General features: G+C 47.0%; 1 protein-coding gene across 1 annotated transcript in view; it reads right to left on the reverse strand.

Annotated features, from left to right (window-relative positions):
• Positions 1 to 25,637, reverse strand: part of LOC149347348 (putative cytochrome P450 6a13) — a 64,487-nt gene that overhangs the window by 26,597 nt on the left and 12,253 nt on the right. Inside the window, exons 4-8 of the mRNA XM_089585560.1 lie at positions 20,423 to 20,519; positions 15,017 to 15,142; positions 7,379 to 7,616; positions 6,335 to 6,465; positions 4,889 to 4,985 (exon numbers count right to left, since the gene is read on the reverse strand). Coding sequence (XP_089441686.1) covers positions 4,889 to 4,985; positions 6,335 to 6,465; positions 7,379 to 7,616; positions 15,017 to 15,142; positions 20,423 to 20,519 — 689 coding nt within the window. The remainder of the gene's footprint in view (positions 1 to 4,888; positions 4,986 to 6,334; positions 6,466 to 7,378; positions 7,617 to 15,016; positions 15,143 to 20,422; positions 20,520 to 25,637) is intronic.

Below are 25,637 nucleotides of genomic sequence, written 5' to 3' on the forward strand. Positions count from 1 at the left end.
GAGGTAAACATGATGATGATGATGCTAATGATGGTTAATTTTTATGGTGCAAGGGTATCAACGGCCAAAGAGCGCCACGGCACAAGGTACTTTCGTTCGCGCAAGGTGGGTCAAAGACCCGTTTCCCAAGCGTTTCACCCTGATTAAACTGAGCACCAGGCCAGGGGAAGCTTGTACCCTTTGTATCACCGGTGGGTACCCGGCGGAACCCACAAGTATCGTTTATCACAGAGAGGTAAACATGATGATGATGATGCTAATGATGGTTAATTTTTATGGTGCAAGGGTATCAACGGCCAAAGAGCGCCACGGCACAAGGTACTTTCGTTCGCGCAAGGTGGGTCAAAGACTCGTTTCCCAAGCGTTTCACCCTGATTAAACTGAGCACCAGGCCAGGGGAAGCATGTACCCATTGTACCACCGGTGGGTGCCCGGCGGAACGCACAAGTATCGTTTATCACAGAGAGGTAAACATGATGATGATGATGCTAATGATGGTTAATTTTTATGGTGCAAGGGTATCAACGGCCAAAGAGCGCCACGGCACAAGGTACTTTCGTTCGCGCAAGGTGGGTCAAAGACCCGTTTCCCAAGCGTTTCACCCTGATTAAACTGAGCACCAGGCCAGGGGAAGCATGTACCCAGTGTACCACCGGTGGGTACCCGGCGGAACCCACAAGTATCGTTTATCACAGAGAGGTAAACATGATGATGATGATGCTAATGATGGTTAATTTTTATGGTTCAAGGGTATCAACGGCCAAAGAGCGCCACGGCACAAGGTACTTTCGTTCGCGCAAGGTGGGTCAAAGACTCGTTTCCCAAGCGTTTCACCCTGATTAAACTGAGCACCAGGCCAGGGGAAGCATGTACCCATTGTACCACCGGTGGGTACCCGGCGGAACCCACAAGTATCGTTTATCACAGAGAGGTAAACATGATGATGATGATGCTAATGATGGTTAATTTTTATGGTGCAAGGGTATCAACGGCCAAAGAGCGCCACGGCACAAGGTACTTTCGTTCGCGCAAGGTGGGTCAAAGACCCGTTTCCCAAGCGTTTCACCCTGATTAAACTGAGCACCAGGCCAGGGGAAGCATGTACCCATTGTACCACCGGTGGGTACCCGGCGGAACCCACAAGTATCGTTTATCACAGAGAGGTAAACATGATGATGATGATGCTAATGATGGTTAATTTTTATGGTGCAAGGGTATCAACGGCCAAAGAGCGCCACGGCACAAGGTACTTTCGTTCGCGCAAGGTGGGTCAAAGACCCGTTTCCCAAGCGTTTCACCCTGATTAAACTGAGCACCAGGCCAGGGGAAGCATGTACCCATTGTACCACCGGTGGGTACCCGGCGGAACCCACAAGTATCGTTTATCACAGAGAGGTAAACATGATGATGATGATGCTAATGATGGTTAATTTTTATGGTGCAAGGGTATCAACGGCCAAAGAGCGCCACGGCACAAGGTACTTTCGTTCGCGCAAGGTGGGTCAAAGACCCGTTTCCCAAGCGTTTCACCCTGATTAAACTGAGCACCAGGCCAGGGGAAGCATGTACCCATTGTACCACCGGTGGGTACCCGGCGGAACCCACAAGTATCGTTTATCACAGAGAGGTAAACATGATGATGATGATGCTAATGATGGTTAATTTTTATGGTGCAAGGGTATCAACGGCCAAAGAGCGCGACGGCACAAGGTACTTTCGTTCGCGCAAGGTGGGTCAAAGACCCGTTTCCCAAGCGTTTCACCCTGATTAAACTGAGCACCAGGCCAGGGGAAGCATGTACCCATTGTACCACCGGTGGGTAGCCGGCGGCACTGGGGATCGAACCTCGCACCTCCCGCATGCGAGGCGGATGTCCATCCACTAGGCCATCGCTGTGGTAAAGAGGTAAACTTCACCTGGACTCTATAAGAAACTAGACGAGCAGTATACTTATTAGCTTGGCACCTTGTTACCTTATCGTCAAAGCTTGATTCATCAGCATAATCGTGATAGGATCCCAGTTTATTCAAGGTTTGATAAATGTTTTTGCATCCACACAATATAGGGCACGCAGAACCTTGGGGAAGTCATGAGGCCAAAGTGTCTTCTTTCAAGCAGTGTAGTAGAGCCTTTATGGCAGACTTGACTTTCACAGTCTGTGTGGGGCAAAAAGGGCTCTCCTTCTTACACTTCCGGACTTCTAAAGTTTCTTAAGCACCGTACGTGCTTCAGAGCAAGACCGTAATAGAATGTCATTCGGCTGAATACTATTGACTAAGGCTGTGTACGTCCTAAATTCGGTGGCTGTAAAAATCTTTGTAAAAACAGGCTTGACGGCAGCCTTCGTGACAATATGACAGGTGTCTAAGCTTAGCGGTATTTTGCTGGGATAAATAAACGACTCCTGTCAGAGTAATTCCTCTCAAGTCCCTGGAGCAGTTCAAGTGTCAGTATGTACGTCGCATTATATGTATAAATAAGACTGTCATGTGATTACGTTCTCAACAACGAGAACTAAGAATCTTTTTTTTTCTACTTGTAGACTGATAGTCGCTGTTTCGCCATTGAGACCCATGTCGTTTGAGGCTATGTAAGCTTGTCAGAACACCTATTTGGCGACAGACGGGGACAAGCCGGTATGCAAAGTAGTGTGAGATGAATCAATTTAATTTTCGATTATGACATGCTGCTACTACGAAGAACAGCCTCATAAACTAGGTAAAACTGCTGTGAAGCACTTAATAGTATCAAGAGAGCGACCCCCACGTCACCTGCTCATGCTATCTTTACAGTCTACAAAAATGGCTGTACAACTCATAGCTGCTCAAAAAGAGAAAAAAGTTTCCTCACAATTGAGCAGAGTTTTTGAGCGGCGTTCCGCCATATAGTACTGCAACACTCATGCTGGTAACGCCGCTCTAACTCCTGGCTTGCGTTTTTTTTTATTTTCCACACCGTTTTGACTTGGACGCCTGAAAACTCTCTGAGGAATAAATGGCGGAGGAAGAAAAAACCTGCGCTTCCATCACGTGAAGCGGCATTGCAGATCACGCGCACGTTTTTGCATCTAACCACAATTGAAATTCGGTACCAACGGCTAAGCTTGCATCCCACGATTGTCAGCTCGAAAACCGAACCGCTGCCACATCCAATGACTGATGGAAACAGATATATTCGGTGCATTTTCTTTTTCTAACATAAAGGCGGAGAAGTACAGGCTGCTCTAATATCAAAGAAAACGTATTATCCACAACGAACGAATAACAACTATACAAGTAAAGGCAAAGACACTTTTTCCTTTCAGTATAGGAAGTATTCTTGTGAGCAGAAAATCCGCATACAGCCCATTCCACTCTGGGGCTTATGTAAGCGAAGAATTCGTTCTTGTGTGCAAATTGATTGTTCACTTTCATAACATAGGTATAGCTGCGTGTGAGGTACCTAGTTCTGCTTTAAGTCAGTGGAGCTTAGCCAAGCAAAAGTAAACGCACATGCCTCTGTCACCATCGCCGATGTAAACATGTGTTAGCACGATCAGCAGTTTGTTTTCAAGTCTGAGGTTGCCCTTGATAACCTCACCTGGTTTCTTTCGCATCTGGTCAACTTGACCAAAGGCGCAGACGCACGTGACGTAGCACAGCTGCTTTCAAAATAGTCGGGGGAATAGGCGGCGTGCACTTTCACCTTGCCGCTGTGACCTCTGACCACTTGACTTCCCCTTGTCGATCTCCGCTCACGTTTCCAGTCATTGAAAGTGGCGCCCCTGATTGGCGCAATAAAAATGATTTCGTGGAAGTTCTTCATGCGTGTTTTGAATGTGGAAGTGTTTCGGGACGTTCATTAGCAGTCTTCTCAGCAACGCATTCATCTTTCCGCTTAGAGGAAACGTTAAAAGTATTCCAGAGGAATAATCTATGCCTATTGCCTAGGTTTATCTTTCCCTTTAGTGTCGCTTTAAGGCCGCAGCGCTTAGCCCTAGCGGACTAAACGCACGATTTGTTTGCTTTGAAACGAAGTTAAACTGGGACCCAGCATGCGAACCGTCCAATTTTGAAAGCTGTTAAAACCTGTTCACTTGTTATACGCTCACATACTGGCAAGGTACTTGTAGACTGCACCAGGCGCATTTACCACTGCCGAATTAAGGGACGCTAGGCAGTATTCAACCGTTAATGCGTCCAAGATACCGACTGCCGGAGCTGGGATTCGCGGTTCCTTACTGCTGCCTTCTCTTGAGTGGCAACAGTTAGTGAGGCAAAGGGCAAGTCTTTCTGTTGAGAGCAGAAGAAGCAACAGTGAAAGCACAGGGTGCACTGAATTAAAAAAAAACGTAACCATATCCAAACGAGCCTTGACTTATCCCTTTTATTGCCTCTGCTAGATGGTTAGTAAAAAAATCAAGGTGTTCAGCTGGTGGAAATGTCTGTACGAGTAAAAATGTAAACGTAGCGGTACAGGGGTCTGCGACCACAGACAAGACAACTGCACCAGTGTAGAGACATAACAAGCCGTAAACCTCTGCGCCGCTGCCGATGCTTCAAAAAAGCATAAAAATGGCAAAAAACGTTAAAAAAAATCTAATTTCGTTTAGTTCGTTAAGGGTGGTGCCTCTCGGTTACCATTAGGTCGCCATTTCTCAGCCCTAAGCGATGCAGAAGGCTTTTGTTTCGGATAGTCGTTGGATTCATTGCTCTATTTCGGAACACAACACTGGTAACTTGGCTGTTCCCGTAACAAACATTGATCACTAGAAGTCCCGCTTTTCATAGTACTCGCGCGTATAACTTTCTATGTAATCCTGTCATATCTGCCTAGTGCCTTTTTTACTGTCGCGCTAGATACCTGAAGCGGACAAACACTGGAATGCAATGAATGAAATACGCCATACCTAAGTCGTTCCCTTCCTTTCCTTCCAACTTTGTGTGAGAATCCTCCTTTCCAGCTAGGCCATCCAGAAGGATTTGTGCCATATCAGGTAACTTTACCTGGAAAAGAATAAAGAAAATTGGGCCTGTCTAAGATTACTTGTTACGGGCCTACAAACGAGCTTTCAGAAACTGCCTAACCTGGTCAACTAGGCCAGCGTCCTGACCAATCGCTGGTCTGCGAGCAGGCCGAGCTCCCATAAGAAGGGAAAGGAAACGGGATGCCCTCCGTCGCTGCGACCTCTTGAGCGGTAAGGAGAATACATTAAAAGTGTGTTTTTTTTCATCAGTTCAAAAGTTTTTGCTGCACTTTCTCGCTGCGACTTCCTCAGCATTAAGCATAATGCATGAAAAGTATTTTTATTGCGAAAGCACTACTATTCGCACTTTCAAGCGTTCGCGTGACCCGGCCACAGTTACTTTTGACCTTTAGCGGAGTAAGTATGGGCGACAAACTCGCTCCTTCAGATAGCCCGGCTGCAGTTACGCCGCGCCGCGCACCTGTGGCGCTACTGCCGGTGTGACGTCATACCAGCTGAAGATTATGTTTTCTTTCTCTCAGTCCCAACAACATCAAAAATAAAATATGAAAAAAATTACCGAATACTCTTTGAGTCGTCGCGCAGCGGCGGCCGGTAGCCACGCGTGACCTGTAGACGCGGCGCACTGCGTTCCTTCAGTTGGAGGCGCTGCGGTTTTACTTTCGCAACCTACCGGGCTTAACCAAAGCTAAGCGCCAATTTTTTTTATCAGTTCAAGTCTTTTTCGTGTAAGCTCTCTCATTGCTACCAAAAAGTACTTGTAACCGTTGGGGATGTGTCGCGAGACGAAACTTCAAGCCAAAGAGGGGAAAAAATTTCTGACTATGTTTTTGAGCAATATCCAACGCTGGCAACTGTATTCGATCGCGCTCGCCGGCTAGATCTCTAGCAGGAGTAGTTTATCATGCCTTAATCAGCACAGAGTTCTGAAAGACCAGGTGCGCGGTAGGCAACACGGAAATAACTACGTGGCAGTTTCTATCTCTGAGACCCCGGCCACTTGCTCATGGGCCGGAAAAAGATCATTTTATTCTCTTTGCAGCGGTAAAACACAATTCTATGCCACCTGAATTTTGTGTTTTCGTACTTTTGTCTTAGTTCGCAAATGTTCTTTTCCTTTGGTCTTTCACAATCATAATTTTGCTTTTCGGGGAAGGTAGAAACAGCGTTCTCCTAATGATCATTTCCACTCGCGCGGAACCTCATTAACTACCCAATCTATTCAATTCATGTTTCACCTGAATGCGCGCTCCCCCTGCCGCATTTGTTTGCCTGCACCTGAGAGACCATTCTGCACGCAAATATAAAAGCTTGAAAGAAGCAGTCCTTGGTACTTTTCATTGAAGCACAAAGTGTGGGGTTCCAAACCTGTGGATTCTTTCGTCGGTAATGAATGACGTCCTTTACTTTCTGGGTGAGTTCGCTCAGGGGGTTGTTGAATATACGCTTCATGAGATTCACAGGTATCTTGAGCAGCCACGACCAATGATGCAGGCTTTCTGAAAACGTAAGCAGTTTGGTCCATTGACGGTAACAATCATATTCGTTCGTCCCAAGCCTTCCACACTGTAAATCCGAGCATCAGTCCGAGGGACGGCTTGTACCAATTGCAGGAAACAGGAGGGTACCCAGCCGACTGTGGCAGTTGAGCCCACCACTTCGGCTGCTTTAAGCCTAGGAATTTTCGTCGTTGTTCAAGAACATTGAAAGCCCGAACAAAGCGATTGAGCTCACGCTGCGCCGAGGCCTTTATGGAGCGCTATGATTGATAAAATTTGGACGGAGAGTACCGAAATGCTCGAATTCATATTCCCTTTCAGGTTCGCCGGTCTTTCCATGCCTGAATGTGTCTAAATCGGAGGCTAGAAGCAACAGATGTTTAAAACAAGTTTCTCTAGAGAAGACGCTAGGAATGCAAGCACATGGCGGCACGCGCAACTTCTTCTTTCAACATCTCATGCGAGCGCGATATCCTGAGCCCTTGTGAGGCAACAAAACCCTCTTTTTTTTATAGACGGCCGCACGGCGCATGCTCCCCTCTCCACCTCTGCCCTTCCGTGAGTTCCACTGATTCAAAACAAACAGACAGCTAGCCCCACGGATGCCAACTTCCTTCTTACAGCAGTTTCAGATGCAAGCGACAGCTGTCAGCACACGCCGTTCACATCGAAGCCTCAGCTGGCGCCTTCCAAACCTGAAGCATACCTTCTGTGCACAAGCCGACGACCATGCGCAATTTCGTTTTGTGCAGCTAGCTTGTTTCATTTTGTGTCTCTGCTTTTTTTTGTAGCCATCAATCTTTCTAGTGCTCACCAGAGGGTGCCACAGCTAGTGATACAGGGCTCCGCTACCTGATTAATTAAGCCCAAGTTCAAATGTAAACATGACAACAGCTAAAGAAATATTTCTCACGACCAAGCTCGTAGAAAAATCCGCTATGTAGGCTCGGGAGGACGGCGAGAGCACTCTTGAACAGCGGGTTCTCCGGATTCCTTTGCACGTCCGTGTCGATGCCGTACGCAGCCTTCCCAATGGCGTCGAAGGTGAACCGCTCGCACAAGCTGTTGATTTCCGTCTCGGCATCGTGGTCAGCATGCTCGCCTAAGACCCTGATGAACTCTTGCTCGGCGTTCAACAAAGAGGGCAGCACCTGTTGAGTGACGGCGAGGTGACCAAAAAGGCAGAATATTGCACGAAAAAACTACGTTTTTACGTAGTAAGAAATTCAGCGTGCCTATAAAAATAATTACTACGGCCAACCTACCTTTGGACGGTGGCGTTCACCCTAATGTTCGACTTCTCAAGCACGCCGTTGATACTTCTATATACGTTTAGTAGGCGGAAGTTCTTTTATGATCCGGGACCTGCTAAACCAAGGTTTTTCTATTTCCCCCCAGAAGAAAATCCAGTGCTTTGTAGTTTTATTGCACCAATTTTGAAAAATTCTCCCGTCCCAACCAAAGACTCCTTTGCGGTGAAATCGCACACAAAGCTTGCGTATTAAGGTGCCTTTTGTGTCATAGTTAGCTGAGAACTGAACTTACCTTGTTCAGCCACGCTTGACGCAAACCCGTAATCATCTACTACGCCGTGACTGAGGAACCGAAAACAGACAAAGGGTAGTGGTGCGCCATGTAATGTCTACAGAGCACAGCGCCACGACGCGAAAGGCGCCGCGGCAAATGACTCAAGGTGCTCGGGTTAACGCTGGGTCGAGGCAGCCTATGGGCGGTTCCTTTGATAGGCTCCACCGCAGTCCATTGGCGGCAACCAGGCGCTAGTGCTTTCAGGTCGTCGATCTCGGCGCATACGATTACGGGTTTGTGTCATGCGTGGCTCAACTAGGCAAGATCTGATGGCAAACTTGATAGGAGACCGAAGTGTCCGCAATACCTAAGATGTGTGTGCAGTCTCAACGCAAAGGAACCTGCGGTTGACAGTTCTCAAAAACATTTACAATAAATTTGAATAACAATATGCGGCGCACGTCTGGTGACCTGCACTTTGACCGCAATGTCTTCTGCCACGCGTTCAGCGGCATTTTGTCATTGATAACGCTTCGCATGCTCACAAGCGCGCCGCATTTTGGCTGCAGAGTCCAGCTGATCCGATCGCCCTGTATCTGCCATGGTTACTCAAGCCCCGCCGGATTTCCCCTCTGAGCTCCCAAGGATACGAACTGGCCACGAGCGCACAAGTAATAATCATACTGCGCTGCAGCTGGGCGGTTGTTCACCGGTCAACCAAGCGCATCGTGAAGGGGTGTGGCCTCATCATCATCATCATCATCCAGACTACGCCCACTGCAGGGCAAAGGCCTCTCTCATGTCTCTCCAATTTACCATGTCCTTTGCCAGCAGGGGCCACCGCAGCTCCGCAAACTTCTTAATCTCATCCGTCCACTTAACTTTCTGCCGCCCCCTGCTACGCTTGCCTTCTCTTGGAATTGATTCCATTACCCTAGCAGGGTAGTTCCCGTGGCAACCACCCTCCAGTTAAAAGTCGCTCCGATGCTGACGCAAAAGCTTTGACGATAGCTTAGCGCTAAGCTCTGTAACGCGCTCGGGCAGAACGATGTCGGCGCTTCTGATACAATAGAACCGTGATCGGTATGGAGTCCTGCTACATTCTTCTCAGCAGTTCAACGCCATAGCGTTCAGCTACTGAGCCAAACTGAGTATATGAATTCGGAAGGGTTGAGGATAGAACTTAGTCCAGAGCACCTTGTTTATCTCTCATCTCTTGTTGGTATTGCCTTGTTCTGCACCTAAGAGGGCGAATTGGAATGGTACATGAACGAAGACCAAGGCAGGCAAAAAACAAGAATGGATATGAATATAATTAACGTGAATATAACTAATTAGTATTGAGCAGCGACGTCTTGGGAGCAGTGCGGGATTATATTTACTGAGGATAAGTACAGCCCATGTATGGGAACCAACAGAATAAAGTTGATAGGAGAATAATGTGGTGGAGTGCACTTGGCAGGAACTCGCAGGTTATAAATACCATCTTACCAATAGCCTTCAAGGGGAAACACTGCTATCTTCGCAATATTCACCTAACGAATGGAAAGATACTCAAGTAACACTTGTTGCTGGGCTAGTTGGTGCATTTTTCTTCGTACAAAAGCAAGCGCAAAACACGACACACACAAGAAAGGTAGACAGGAAGCGCGTTGTCCTGTCTACCTTTCTTGTGTGTGTCGTGTTTTGCGCTAGCTTTTGTATAACGAATGGAACCTTGGATGCTAACAGAAAGGCTTGAAAGGCTTCATGAACAAGAGGACGAGAGAGCGTCATTGAAAGGAACATGCTAGATGTAACATTACCAAGCAGGAAGGTACCAGAATGGATTAAAGAACAAATGCGAGTGGCTGATATCTTAGTAGAACTCAAGAGGAGCAGACGAGCGCGGGCAGGGCGTATAAGGAGAAGACAAGGTAACTGATGGGTCCTTAGGGTAATGAAGTCGGTTCCCAGAAAAGGCAGGTGCACCAGGTGGTGGCAGATAGCGAGGTGGGCCGATTAGACTTGATAGTTTGCGGTGACGAGGTGGTCGCTGCTGCCATAGGAGATAGTGAATTCCAGGGATATGAGAGAGGCATTTCTATTACAGCGAACATCAAAACACTGAGGATGGTTACGACTGCTTTTCTATACGAGGTCTGTTAGAAAAGTATCCGACCTTTGGCCGAAGAAAAAAAACTGGCATAACTGGAGCGTTAGAAACCTCATAACCTTCAAAGTAGTCTCCTTGGGGCTCCATATAGATCTCCTAGCGGTGCTGCCATTGTTGGAAGTATTCCGAAAAGGCCCTTTTCGGAATGGAATTTAGCTCTGCTGTCGTTGCAGCCATAATGTCCTTTCTTTTCTGAAATCGCGCTCCTTCCAATGGCCTCTTGATTTTAGGAAACAGCCAGAAGTCGTAGGGGGACATATCAGGAGAGTAAGGAGCCTGTTGAACTACAGGATGCTGGTTTTTCGCCAGAAAAGTCTGAATCAAATGCGAGGAATGTGCAGGAGAAATGCCGCTAGGGATGCGCCAATTTCTTGTTGACCTCAATTCCGGTCTCTTGCGCCGCACAGCACCACGTAGGCGATGGAGGACATCCCTGTAGTACTCTTTAGTCATTCTTTGACCCTGTGGGGTGTGTACTCGTGGTGTGCCACACAGAGGGAGTCAAAAAAGCAGTCAGCATCACTTTGACATTGCTGCGCACTTGGCGGGCCTTCTTTGGTCTTGGTGACGTGGAATGCGTCCTCTGTGACGACTGGGATTTGGTTTCCGGGTCGTACCCGTACACCCAAGACTCGTCACTAGTGATTACGGCGTCGGTGAAGTCAGGGTAACTGCTTGTGGAATCCAGCATCTCCTGTGAGACTTCAACACGAAGCTGCTTTTTCTCCACCGTCAGCAGCTTCGGCACAAATTTCGCTGCCACTCTCTCCATGGCCAAATCTTCGGTGATAATGGAATGTGCAGAAAAATTGCTGATGTCCACCTCTCCCGCAATTTCTCGGATAGTCACACAACAGTTCCGCATCACCACAGCGGTCACTTCGGAAATTACCTGGTCATTTCGGCATGTTGATGGCCGACCGGAGCGTGGCTCTCTCTCCACGGATGTGCGGCCGTCTTTAAACCAGTTGCACCACAGCTTAATCTGTGTGCTGCTCATAGCATCATCACTGAAAGCCGTCTGAACATTTCGAATGGTTTCCACTTGGCTATCGCCAAGTTTATGGCAAAATTTGAGGTAGTAGCGCTGCTCCTCTCGCTCCGCCATTTTCCTTGCAACAAAAAACCGACGACAGCACTGCGCACTGCCTCACTCAAACGCTGCTTCCCAGCGACTGACGCTGTCGACAGGCGGGAAAAAATTCGTGCATGCGCACGAGGGTTCAAGGTCGGCTGCTGTAAGCGCACTTGCTTCATATCCATCAGGTGTTCGCAAAAAAAAATAAAGTCGGATACTTTTCTAACAGACGTCGTATAGGTCAGAGGATAAAGTGAAGCGCGAGAATGATGACATACACAGCGAGAATGCAACAAAATATGCTGAATAACATTAGTAAGAGCGAGAAAAACATCTTCAACAGTCGACTAAAAACAAATTCCGCAGTGTGTAGAGACATTTCCGCTTTTATTGTTCAAATACTAACCGCGGATGCGGAATGAGAAATAAATTGAAAAAATAAACGCAATTCCTCGTTAAATATTCATTGCGAACATGTCATTATCTGCGTATTCTGCTTATTAAATCTCTTATGGTATTTTACCTAAGTCCTGAAACTTGCAAATGTTCTGTCATTATTTAAGTCAGGCAATAAGGAACATCTTGACAACTACAGGCCTATCTTGCTTACATCGCCGTCATGTAAAATGTTTGAGCATATTATCCAACACACGTCGTACAATTTCATGAATCGAATAATGTTTTATCTGATGTTCAGCATGGTATTAGAAGAGGTTTTACGACATCTACCCAATTATCGGAATTCGTGCATCACATTGCTCATAATCTGGACCGTGGATGTCAACTAGAACTCTTGTATGGGCTAGATGGTGCATGAGAATTACCGGTCCTGCCGTTATGCGTGCCTCCTTTGTCTTCATCTGTTGCGCCGTCTTTTTTGTAAGTGGTTGTGAAATTGACGCGCTTTTCATTGGTTTTTGAAAATCCTTTGACACAGTGATTCATTTTAAGTTCATATTCAAATTAAATATCATATTGAGGAGGTCGACTTTAGTAAATTCGATCTCTAATATCCTCTCCGATCATTTACAGTTTTTTAAATGCAGTTCAAAGCTCTCTTTCGTCGCCTCTGTAACATCTAGTGTGTCGCAAGGCTCGGTCTTAGGACCTTTATTTTTTCTATTATATTTTAATGACCTGCCTTGTAACATCACTTCGAACATTTGCATGTAAGCAGATGATTCTGTTTTGTGTGTCATTTCACTCTTCAGATGATTATTCTCGCATTAATGAATTATTTTCCAACTTCCGTAAATGGCCGAAAGTTGGCAGATGAATATTAATCTCCGCAAAACTGTTGTCATGACATTCAGTAATAGTTCCTCTTCACTGATTTTGGATTATTCTTTTCATAATGTACCCCTTCAAAGAGCGTTCGAGTACAAGCATCTAGGGATTATTTTTGCCACCACCTGACCATGGTCCAAACATATTGACTTCATTTGTAATACAGCCCTGAACAAATTAGGATGTGTTAAACGAACATTAAGCCAACCTCCGAAGAAAACAAGGTTACATGTATAAATTCCTAATCCGTCCAATTCTGGGTTATGGACACTTTGTGTGTAATCTTTACAAGGTAACGTATATCAAGAAAATTGACGCCATCCAAAGGAATTCAGTTCGTTTCATATGTGACAAATATCGCCGTGATTTTTCACTCTCCTCTAACCTAGAATGATTACAAATAATTACCCTCGCCACTCGTAGACAACTTCAATCGTTAAACTTCGTTCACTGTGTCGTATATTACCACTACCGACTCTCAAGTGACAGGTACATCACGAGTGCCATACCATCGCCAACAAGAAGTCATCACAATCAATCTCTTGCCTTAATTTGCTTTCACTAATCACTAATACGTTCAAAATACAGTTTAGCCGCCGTGGTGGCTCCATGGTTACGGCGCTCGGCTGCTGACCCGAAAGACGCGGGTTGGATTCCGGCCGCGGCGGCCGAATTTCAATGGCGGGGAATTTCTATAGGCCCGAGTACTGTGCGATGTCAGTGCACGTGAAAGAACCCCAGGTGGTCGAAATTTCCGCACCCCTTCACTACGGCGTTCCTCATAGCCTCAGTTTCTCTGGGACGTTAAACCCCAATAAACCAAATCAGAATGCAGTTTCTTTCCGGGTAGTATTGTACACCAAGCTCCCGTGGTGGCTCAGTGGTTAAGGCACTCGGCCGCGGACCCCAGCCGATCAGGAACCCGATTTTAATCCGATCTATACGTTCAAAGATGTTACAACCTACTATCAAGATAGTCATCGCCTTTATCCTTGCCCATGTAAAGGCCTCAAGAAAGCGGATGAGCGGCTCTTTCTCCGCCTTCTCATTAATACTTTGCTGCGCCCGGCAGCACTGACACATATTGAACCCTCCTTTAACGGCAGCTTCCCGCACAGTAGAGGGGTGTCTTCGGACACCTATCTCATGATGTGGGCCTGCTCCTCCAACCCGGCTATTCCCCCCATCCCCCAACCCAACCCGGGTGGACTGGTAGGCGACCCTGCTCGGCTGCCACGACTTACAGGCCCAAAAAGCCTGAGTCGGCCGCACCCGGGCGGCGGCCACCGCCACTGGGGTCCCATACTAGGGACCTCCACCTAGTACTTGTAAGGATCGGTCCCTTACGGGCTGATCCAAACATACCACCTGTCCCTTCTTTATAAATGTTTTCATCACTACCACCACCGCCACCACCCGAAGGACGCGGGTTTGATCTCAGCCGCTCTGGTCGAATTTCGATGGAGGCGAAATTTTAGATTCCCGTGTACTGTGCGATGTCAGTACACGTTGAAGAGCCCCGGGTAGTCGATATTTCCGGAGCCCTCCACTATGGCGTCCCTCAAAACCTGAGTCCCTTTTGAACGTTAAACCTTCATAAACCATAAACCGCTGAACATCGGATTACACTGCCCGGTGCAGTGCGTTCCCTCCCAACAGACAGATTTATGCATGCCATAACTAATACATAATACTTTACTTACTCTTCCCACGCTTCTAATTTGTGTAGTTTTCAACCTCGGTATTTTAATTTTTCCTTCCGTGTCTTATAGTTTTCATTCTATCTACGATGCTCGTATATGTCCACTTCTACGATTGCCCCTGTAGGGGCCGCAATATGTACAAATCAAATAAAAAAATTATCAGGGGCATGGGTATAATTACGAAAGTGTTCTGATATCTTCAGCCATGGTTGAGGATGTCCCCAAAAGAAAAATACGTTAATTCAGAACCTTGCCACTATTCGCCTATGCGGTTGAAACATCTACGCTAATGAAGAAAAAAAAGACAGAAATTAAGGGCAACGTAGCCACAGATTTATGGCACAGAACGTCACATGGCCGAACGCAATGAAAAAACGAATATCGTGTATTAGGGAGTGAACTTGCTGTTTTCACAAGATAGCAAAATCATTTGCAGCCGACGCTAATGGTGTAGGCATGTCATCTGGATAACAGATAAATTAAGGTATTATGAGGTTGCAGCGGAGTCTAAGGAAACACAACGCAGTCATAGGCGACAGGACGACAGGTGAGTTATTTAAATCAGAAAATTTGCAGGGAAACTGTGCAGGCAGCCGAGGGAGTATGAGGTCAAATGGAATTGAATCAAGCAGGCTGCATTCTTGCTGCAAACACCATCTTGCTGCTGATGATATGGGTAGTTAATAATGTGCAATTATAGTTTTTTTGCCTTGAGTTGAAGAAAACGTTCCGCTAAGGCAAGGGATGATTCCTGCCAAGAACAATTTTTTCAAAGACGTCAGAAAAAAAAAATGGGCTTACCGCTTTTACCTTCGACGGCGTGAAGAACTGTGCCATACAATATCGAGCATCCTTCCAAATTGCACCCTTAGAAAATGCCAGCATCCTTGTGAAGAGAGTGTCCAGCTCGTAGATGTTCAAGGCATGCTGAGCAAGAATAAAAGGAAAGTTACCAGAAGATTGTATTGTAAAGACAGAAAGCTGGGATAATTTGGGTGCAGTTTTCTTTCAAACGCATGCCATTCGCGAAGCTAAAAAATTGCCGACGATTACGTTACTTCCTAATGCGAAATTTGTTTATTTATTTATTTATATCGTACCCACAGGGCCACTGGCATCAGAGAAGGTAATGGTTACAGGCATAAAACGAAAAACAACAATACAATAAACTGAATTGTTTTGTTCTAAAAAATGCGCAGAAGTGTCTACTTATACAAGTACAATGTTAAATAAGGCGTTCTTGAAAAGATGGTAACATCAGTCGTTGCTGTCAGTGCGGGAGGATTCCACTCCGCTGCCGTCCGAGGTGAAAATGACTGAAAGAAAGCGTTCTTTGTGCAAAATCGGACAGCGAACGCTAAAAAAAGATGCCAACCCTTAACGCGGTATATATAGCACTCTACTGCAACATCTCTGGCATCTCCATTGAATTCCCGCTCTTCCGATGTAGTAGGCCGTGCACTCTCGGAGACTTCGAATCGGTCTCATATGTATAGGGCGGCATTCACACTATCTCTTTAAACCTCAGATACGCCTTCATGCGCCTGTCCGCGATCGCGTGCTTGAAAGTAATGCAAACGTTGTTGACAAGTAGAACGCCCGTGTGCTCTGGAATCAAGCCTGCGTAGTAGTCCATGTTCTAAAGACACTTACTGGCTCTAGATTCAGGCAACATTACCAACCGATTGCAGCGCTACTGCCCGCCTAACAGGCTGGTGCCGTGAACAGTGTCCGAAACGTCACGTCGATGGCCGAGTGATCACAGGCGTCAGCCAAGCAAGCTGCTGGCTGCTTGCCGGCGTGGGTTGAAAAGCTGCTCGCACACAGAAAATGTTGCACGGCGCAGCTGTTAATGGCCCGTTTGTGGGTAGAGGCACTGACGGTAGTAGTCAGATCACGTGACAACTGCATCAGCAACGGCGCTATTCAGATAACGTGGCAGAAGATACGGATGACTGTGCTCGTGCCTGGCTTGGAGCAATGTTCTCGGTTGTGGAGCTTGACCTTTTTGGATAGTAAATCAAAAACTCACAGGAAAACTGCGATACTCGGCAGTAAGTCCATGAAATAAGGGAGGAATTAGCCGGGTAAGGTGGTGCATCACAAAAAAATTAGCAGGGCAACAAACGGCACAGTGTACATATATGTGGAATTATATTGTCATATACGTCACTAAGTACAAATATATAACACTGTGGCGTCAGCGGAGACACTATGTCTTTATTTCTTTTTTATTTGAGACCATTTCAAACAAATTGGCTCAGGAGGCAATAGCAAAAGGCCCGGATGGGACCTGACTAGGCTAAGCCCCCCTGACAGCATAGGCAGCACATGTGTACATATGATTATACATCATACGCAGACGCAAGTATAACACATCAATACAAATGCAGTAAGATACACACCGTCTTAGGTTACACTCTAATCTCTGTGTAGAAGGGAAAGGAAAATAACTCATTTAGATTGTAATAGCACAAACGCTATGTCTTACCTACTGCATTAATTTTATCAGTAAATAAAAGTGTTTCACCAAACAAAAATTGATAATGTGGATCGTACCATTGTACACAAGTAATGAAATATTATCTACGACATAATACAGGGTAATAGCACCAAGAGTTGGCTCCATGCACCTCCTGCTCAGATAAAAATATTGCTTCAACTTGCTTTTTGAACTGAACTGGAGAGACAACAGAACTCATTATGTTTAATACGTCGGGGTACTTGTTGATGAGTTTTGGTATTTGCGACGATAACCTGTGTGACATAATTTGTACCTGATGTGGTCTTAACTATTTCGCTCTGTCTTAGTTCATACGGGGACTGCTTAGCTTGATAGTTTTCATAAAATTTCCTCATATCTGCACGGTATTCGCGTAGCGCTTCCAGAGATAGTTTTTGTTTAAACAGCTGTTTTATATGAAGTATGCCACATCTGGTAAAATATGGGACAGTGCTTTCTGTGTAGGCAGTGTGTAGGTAGTGGGCAGTAGGCCGTATAGGCACTTGGCAGTGTGAGCGCTGGTGTTTGTATTCTTCTACTCGGTGCCATGTTTTGTGCTACAAGTTGTGTATAACTCTGTAGAACCCCGTGACCACTCTTTGTTATTCTGGCGAATTGCTGTATATCCTCCTCGTGCATGCTCCGTCTCCGGACCCAGCCACTTTATCGCTTTCTTCTGCTCGGCATTCCGGCGTTGTTTCATGTTGTTACCTCTATTAAATTTGGCTCTAGGCGGCAAACACGGGTGTCAACTCGTTTCTCAATTCGCTCCTTCTCGCCGAGCCCGCTGCGAGGCGCAGCGGTTTTGCTAACAGTCGACAGACGCCTCTTGCCACAGGGTAAGCCATGCACTCATAATGATTCAGATCACATTATGAGGGAGCTATCAATTCTAAACTGCCGCCCCTCTCTCGGCCTTACAGGGAAGTTTAGGGCAAATTTAAGTTCGTCCGTACCAATAGACTGAAGCCTGATTAAGATGGTATAATGAAAAGCGTTAAAATACTTCTATACTTCGGCGCCAGTAGAGATTGTACCTAGTTTTAAAACGCTAGGCGTATTATTTACAGAAACCTTGTCTTGGGACGCCCATGTGGACCATATAGCTTCCAAGTTAGGAAACATGGTAGGTATTTTTCATCGCCATAGAGACTACCTTCCACAGAAAATAGCATTAATCCTATACAATTCTCTGTTCATGTCGCACATAAATTATTGCATTCTTGTATGGGGTACTACCACACTAAGCAGCAAGTTAAAACTGTCCCGGCTCCAAAATAAGGCAATCCGTGTTATAACCCGTTCTGCCTACGATCATCCGATTGCACCCTTGCTCCATAACCTAAATTTGCTAAGCGTTAATGATATACATAGATACCAGCTTTGTAAATGTTTGATTCGTGGTAAACTACAGCACAATAATTATCTTATTAACCTTGGTGAGTTGGAAATCAAAGAGCCATCGGGTTATAATACGCGAAATCCCTTATACTGGAAAGTAGAGCATTATCGAACTAATTATGCAACACAATCTCTAAAATATCAGATACCAACTCTTCTCTACAATTTTCTTCAAGAAAATATAGACATTCTTAACATTCACCTCAAATATTTAAAACAACTTTTTTTTTCCTTCATGATAATTCACGACACTATTTTTGTAATGTCCTTATTAGCTTTATATCTTAAGCAATTGGCAGCTGTACCATACTTTTGTGTCCTTATCGCTATTTTTAATGCTCAGCGAATAAGAACCTAACCGTTTTTTCCTTTGTTTTTCTATGTCAAATGATGCGCTAGACATTTTTATGTGCCTTCATTGCTTCACGTCATATTATGCTGAGCTACACATGCTCCTTCCGTACCCATAATTTCTACATTGTGTACATTGTCGACTTGGCCTATCACTGCATTTTGTGTTTGCTCCTAACCAAAATTTGTTTTTCTTTTGCGCAGATACTTGAATCTATTGTACATCTGTAACTATTGTCTTCCTTATTCCTTGTTACTAGTTTCTGATCGGTGTTCGGTCTGTGTTCACTGCTGTTTTGCCTTTGAGGGGATAGGGCCTTAGTCAAGCTGCGTACGCAGCTTTTTGCCTTAGCTTCTCCATTATATGTAATGAAAGACCAATAAACAAACAAATTTATTAGTTGTTGCTTTCATTGAAAGCGCAGCTTTTGTAAGGTAGGAAAAAAAAAAACAGAAACTGAACTGCCCCGTATCACCCTCAATGGCCGTCTTCGCAAGCAAAATGCAATGCATCAACGTAGTTTTCAACTCGAAAGCGCTAGTACCCCCTTGTAGGAAAAAACCTGCCCAGACTCGGCGCCAGCGTTGGCCACCGTTTGAAGCCTTGCAGCCGGGGCAACCGGCCGTTCCTGCGATCTAGTTGGGCCACCTAAGTCACTTGACCTTCTAGCGTCGTCACAACCTGCCCACGGCATTTCGTTCAAACGGACCACCCTGGCAAGTGGCAAAGGTTGCTCAGAAAGAACAAGCTAAGTCTCACAAGCCCCACGGGTGGCAGCACCTGTCATTGCATAGGAAAGAGACTGGGTCTTTCAATCGTTCACGCGTATTCACCTACACGCTCTTTACAGAGTTACGCCACATAGCACTTCTTCGCAATGCGCCGCTATAACGACAGGCGCGTCGTGGAGGTCATCATCATCATCATCATCATCATCAGCCTGACTACACCCACTGCAGGGCAAAGGCCTCTCCCATGCCTTTCCAATTAACCCTGTCCTTTGTCAGTTGCCGCCACTCTATCCCCGCAAACTTCTTAATCTCATCCGCCCACCTAACTTTCTGCCGTCCCCTGCTACGTTTGCTTTCTCTTGGAATCCACTCCGTTACCCTTAAGGACCACCGGTTATCTTGCCTTCGCATTACATGCCCTGCCCAAGCCCATTTCTTCCTCTTGATTTCAACTAAGATGTCATTAACCCGCGTTTGTTCCCTCACCCACTCCGCCAGCTTTCGATCTCTTAACGTTCCACCTATCATTTTTCTTTCCATAGCTCGCTGCGTTGTTCTTAACTTAAGCTGAACCCTCTTTGTTAGCCTCCACGTTTCTGCCCCATAGGTGAGTACCGGTAGGATACAGCTGTTGTATACTTTTCTCTTCAGGGATATTGGTAAGCTACCATTCATGATCTGAGAGAACCTGCCATATGCGCTCCACCCCATTCTTATTCTTCTAGTTATTTCCCTCTCATGATCCGGATCTGCGGTCACTACCTGTCCTAAGTAGACATATTCTCTTACTACTTCCAGCACCTCGCTACCAATGGCGAACTGCTGTTCCCTTGCTAGGCTGTTGAACATTACTTTGGTTTTCTGCATGTTAATTCTTAGCCCCGTCGTTCTGCTCTGCCTGTCTAACTGATTGATCATGCTTTGCAGTTCTTGTCCTGAGTGGCTTAGCAAGTCAATGTCATCAGCGAATCGCAAATTACTCAGGTATTCTCCATTAACTCTTATCCCCAACTGTTCCCATTCCAGACCCCGGAATACCTCCTGCAAGCAGGCAGTGAAGAGCATTGGCGAGATCGTGTCTCCCTGCCTACGAATACTAACCTCGTTAGCAGAAATGAAATTAAAAAAATGCCGTTATCTAACTTCTGCTATTTTATGCTCAGTAAAGGCATTCAGCACGGTTTTGAGTCTCCGCAAAGCAGTTTAAGTTCAGTACTCACTCCACGGCCCTGAAACTTGCTGGAGTCCTTGATGAAAATCTCGTTGATCATGTGGACATCCTTAGTGACCACGAAAGGAGTGTCCCCGAGGAAGAACCTAAGTGATATCGAGGTGAGATTGTAGACCTGCTACAACATCAGACACAAGTGGAGAAAAATACTTTGTCTGATTTAATGTACTCCGGTGGAAGCGCAGTTTTGAGGAGGACCTTGGAAGTTGTGATATAGCAGCTACAAAGAGTTACACATAGGTCCCAAAGGACAGGGAGCCTTAAAACATGACTAATGTCATAGTTTAGTCAAAACAGAACATTTTTTTCTTCAAAATGAGGGGAGTGGGGTAGCGTCTCAGGCTTCGTTCCAACTGTTGGCAAGAAAAACAAAAGCCTGACACAAAACATCGTCCCAAGCACGTGTAGCCAAATACTCCTAAGATTACATTTTTGTAAATTAAAATATTATCCGCACAGGCGGGAAGTTGCGCCGGTTTTTGAGTCGATCCTGTGTGGTTTACAAATCGAGGTGGACCTGGATAATGTACCTACGTGCGCCTAGGTGTAGCTCTTCCCACAGGCTCACGTGGCAAACAGTAATGCTCTGCTTGATATTTTTTGTGGCGAGCGAAAGGATAACCTCGCTTCTTAAGCAACCCATCAGCCAGACAGGTCACCACAGCTGGCTTACTCGCGTCCACCACGCTAGCAGTACAGCACTCTGATGCTCGTAAAGGGTGTGTTTTAACCAGCCAACTAACCTCCAGTCATTGCCGAGGTAAGGAGACCTTACTATCACCTCTCTCTCTCCAACGTTCTAGCCATGTTTTTTTGCAGAAATACGCTCTGTGAGGTGATCACTGCTTCTCATTGCAGAGGCTGCGTTGACCTACCTGTCTCCAGTTCTGGGTCAATCTTCGCCTGGGCCATGATTCTAACAATCGCATCAATCGGGCCAGAGCGCCTTACCAAGTCCCAGATAGGCAAAGTCGCGTCATTTCCCTTTTGCGAGAAAGACTTCTGCACTGCTTCGTGCAATGCTTTCCCGCCATTACAAAAACCACCCCTCTCCAGTAATGATCCGAGAAGAAAGATTTTCCGTGTTAACAGTGGTTAATTGTGCGTGTGAACCAGCGCATAAACTGCGAGGACAAAACACAGCAGCCGCAAAGGCTCTGAGCCTTTCGGCTGCAGAGCCGAAGGTTGCCAGTTCGAATCCTGGCCGCAGCAGCAGCATGCCAATTTATGCCAGACGCAAAAGATACACGTGTAGAAACGTGTAGAAGTCCGGATGGTGTAAATTAATCCACTGCCACCCACTTTCACCTCTAACCTAGCCCACGCACAGCTTTAGGGCCTGAAACTTAACATTCCATATTTTCCAAACAAAGAAAGCAAGAAATCGTGCCTACTAACGAAACTGTAGTGTCATCTGCAGCACTGCGTTGCCTAATTCGTGTCCTTCTGCCCTAGTTGTTCGTTCGCTGTTTGGCTGCCAGAAAGACTGCCTCAGAAAACATATTCTCTGAGCATATGGGAATTCCTCGTGCATCGCTCGACTGTCACTAGAGCTACGTAGAGAACAAAGCGGTCCATCACTCACCACTCACAACTCCCCAGCCTTTGTGTAGCCACCGTTCTACTCAGCAAGGGGGAGAAATTCCCCCTCCCAGCTCTTCCCCCCCTCCCGTAACTTTTACGCATTGACGAACGAAAGCTGTGCCGCCCTGAGCTGGAGTACATGGTTGCAGACCCAGCCATGGCGGCCTTGTTTCGATGGAGAAGAAATGCGTAAGGCGCCTGTGTGCTGTGCGATGTCAGTTCACATTAGAGATCCCCAGGTGGTTGAAATTATTTCAGAGCCATCCACTACAGCCCCTCTTTCTTTGTTCTCTCACTCCCATATTCCTCCCTTCCCTTTCGGTGTGGTGGAGGTGCCCACGCAGAAGTCAGACAATTAGCGAAGCTTTTTTTTCTAAAATAACCAGCCATGTGATGCCGTTTTCCACTGTAAGGATTACGAACGGTTCGGACAAGCGTTTCATGTGTGAAGTCAAGCTACGCATTGCTCATGTTGCGTATGTGGAGCGTCTCGCATATTCCACCCATCCCCCTCCTTTCTGGACATCGTGGCCCATAGCGAATTTCTCTCCTTGGACTTCCGGTCATGCATTCCCGCTAGTGCTTTGTACAGTGGCAATCGCTGTTGCCGTGAACAGGTATGTGCGTTTCTTTCGCGTACACCCCGCCACTGATATTTTACCACGTCATAGTCTACATCTTCTGTTTGTTGCGAAAGTCACCGAGCAATTTCGCGGAGCTGATGTAAGGCCATACTGCGCATGCGCGAGGAGCAGTGACGTCGCACAGCACACTGCTGGCGCTCCGCCGCCGTCGCTGCGTGGGTGCCTCAGAGGTGCCGCCGCCGCGCTCACCAGTTGCGCATGCGCAGTAGCGGCGCATAGCTAGCGCAACGGCGCCGCCACCACTGCCGCGCGCTCTCCATCGCTTCTCTCTCTCTCCTCATTGCTTTCGCAATCCTCCAGGTTCAGCCAGAGCTAAACCACTACCGATTTTTTTTTTCATGCAGCCGAAGGTATCTCGGATCTGGCGATACCACATTGTGATGGCATCGAAAAGAGTGTGCACGCGTGTTAACATTAATGATGACCGCCACTGGACATTGGGTAGTCAAAAAATAATCTTAAATACATATTTTGCAGAAACCAACAATGCATCATAATAGAAAAAAAAAACGTTAGGTATTTAGCAGCAGGTTCCAATGCATGCAGGAGACTTTCTCAGGGCGAACGGACGGGCTAGTTGGTCACGCATGCCAATTCTTGTGCGCCGGCAATTATCTTATATTTCACAGATTCCGGAACTAAAGAATTTTTTGGTTTGGTTTGGTTTATGGGATTTAACGTCCAAAAGCGACTCAGGCTATGGGGACGTCGTAGTGAAGGGCTCTGGAAATTTTGAGCACATGGGGTTCATTAACATGCGCTGACATCGCACAGTACGCTGGCCTCTAGAATTTTGCCTCCATCAAAATTCGACAGGCGCGGCAAACAATTTCTTACATTGGCACATTAGCCATGTAGTCACCAATTTGCCGCTGATTTGAAGTTATCTTATAAGCTGACTTTCGTGAGCAAATGTAGCAACTCTAGTTTAATGTTTTGATCTGAAGCTTGTAAACCTCGTGATTTGAGGGACAGATATCCCCAAAAATCTTTGTTCGTTCATCAATATGAAAATAATTTCTGCCTTGATTGTGAAACAAAAAACACGTAATTGCACACTGATCCTCTGTCCTGTGCAATTATAAAACTGCGCCTATCTCCTCCATGCTCTTGCGCCGGTGATGCCATTCATGGCGTTATGCTGGTAAATGATGACGCATTGTCCAAAGTGCTGACAGGTTAAACATATTGCCGCGAATCTTTGTAGCGTTTGTTTGTTGTGTTTATTTGTTCATGCTTCAAGGCTGCCGGCACGCCGCTTTATCGCTTCGTTTGTGACGCAAGACGCGCCTAGAATTATCTCGATTGATCGCATCCGGACGGAGCCGATTCTAGTTTGTGCCAGAATGTTCTAGTAACTTTGAAAGCTTTATCTCGAAGATTCGCTATCAGCTTTAAAAAGAGCACGGCCGACAGCGGCGGTCATTCTGTCCGACGACCGACGAGCACACTTGTTGCTACGCCGCCGCTGAGTTATTCAGTTCTTTTCGGGCGCAAGTCAGCCCGAATAAAGAGTTCCGTTTCCAAGACATCCTCGTTGTTTTCCTGTTCGCCGGACTGCAGTCACCACTACGTAACATCTGGTGGAGGTGCTAACGGATGTCCCTATCGCCCTCACCCCCTGGGAGCCGTCAGGGCAGCCCGAGCCGTCTCGAAGATCCCGCGAAAGCCGCAGAAGCCGTCCCCTCCGCGGGCGAAGGGCGAAGCAGCCGTCGTCTCCAGAGGTGTCCACCAGAAGTCGGACTGCTACGGTACCGCACGGGAACGAAGAAGGAACCCTTAATTTCGACTTCAGCCATGGCTACGACACCAGCTCCACTGCCGCCCACGTTCAACGCTTCACCGGGCGGGGATCCCGAGGAATGGTTGGAACAGTTTGAGCGGGTAGCCGTGTTCAACAGTTGGGACGATCAGACTAAGATGAGCCATGTTTTCTTCGCCTTGGAAGGACCAGCGAGAATCTGGTTCGAAAACAACGAAGCTTCTCTAGCGACGTGGGAATTATTCAAACGGGAGTTGCTGAAGGCCTTCACGAGCATCATCACGAATGAAAGAGCTCAGCTGCTCCTAGAGTCACGCATCCGACGCCCGAACGAATCAGTGACCGCATATGTAGAAGACATGAAGCGCCTTTTTCGACGAGTCGATCACATGACGGAGAAGAAGAAGGTGGAGCTTCTGATGCGTGGTGCTAAAGAGGCACTTTTCGGCGGTCTCACCCGCAATCCACCCACGACGGTCGCGGAATTCGCCACTGAAGAAGCCACCATTGAGAAAACCTTGGAAGCACGAGCCCGTCATTTTCCTCGACAGCCCTAAGTGACCTCGTCTGCCCTCTCGGACGGCACAGCATTCGCAGGCCACCTGCGGGATGTTATCCGCGAAATTGTACGGGAAGAGCTGCGTCGCCTGCTACCATCTCCCAATCAGCCTCAAGTAGCGACCCTTGAGGAAATTGTACGCGAAGAAGTGCAGCATGCGCTTGGCACTCCGTCATCTTCGCCTCCTGCTGAAACTCCAGCATTAACCTACGCCGCTGCACTACGCAGTCGTCAGCCCCAACGCGGGAGCCGAAGTCCGCCTCTTCGACGTGAACCAGCTGTTCCCGAACGCCGCCTCCCTGACCCCGCCTGCCAAGTCTACGAACGACGCCCAAGCCCCAGGAAGTGCCACGCCTGGAGGACTTCCAACAACCGCCCGCTGTGCATCCATTGCGGCGAAGCCGGTTATGTACTTCGCCACTGCCCGTACAGACGCAGCGGCCTGCGAGGTTTCGCTATCGACGCCCCACGACTATTCCCCGGCCAGCGACCACGGGAAATCGACGACTACCAGCACAGAGGGGAGTACGGGTCGTCAAGCCGTCTTTCCTGCTCCCCGCCACCGTCCACCGCACGCTTTGCATCACGGGGCCGCAGCTACGCCGCGGCAGTCCGAGGAAGGTCCCCTAGCCCCCGTAGGGGAAACTAAACAAAG

Source organism: Amblyomma mixtum, chromosome 4 (genome assembly GCF_055824585.1).
Source record: "Amblyomma mixtum isolate Tamu chromosome 4, ASM5582458v1, whole genome shotgun sequence".
Taxonomy (NCBI): domain Eukaryota; kingdom Metazoa; phylum Arthropoda; class Arachnida; order Ixodida; family Ixodidae; genus Amblyomma; species Amblyomma mixtum.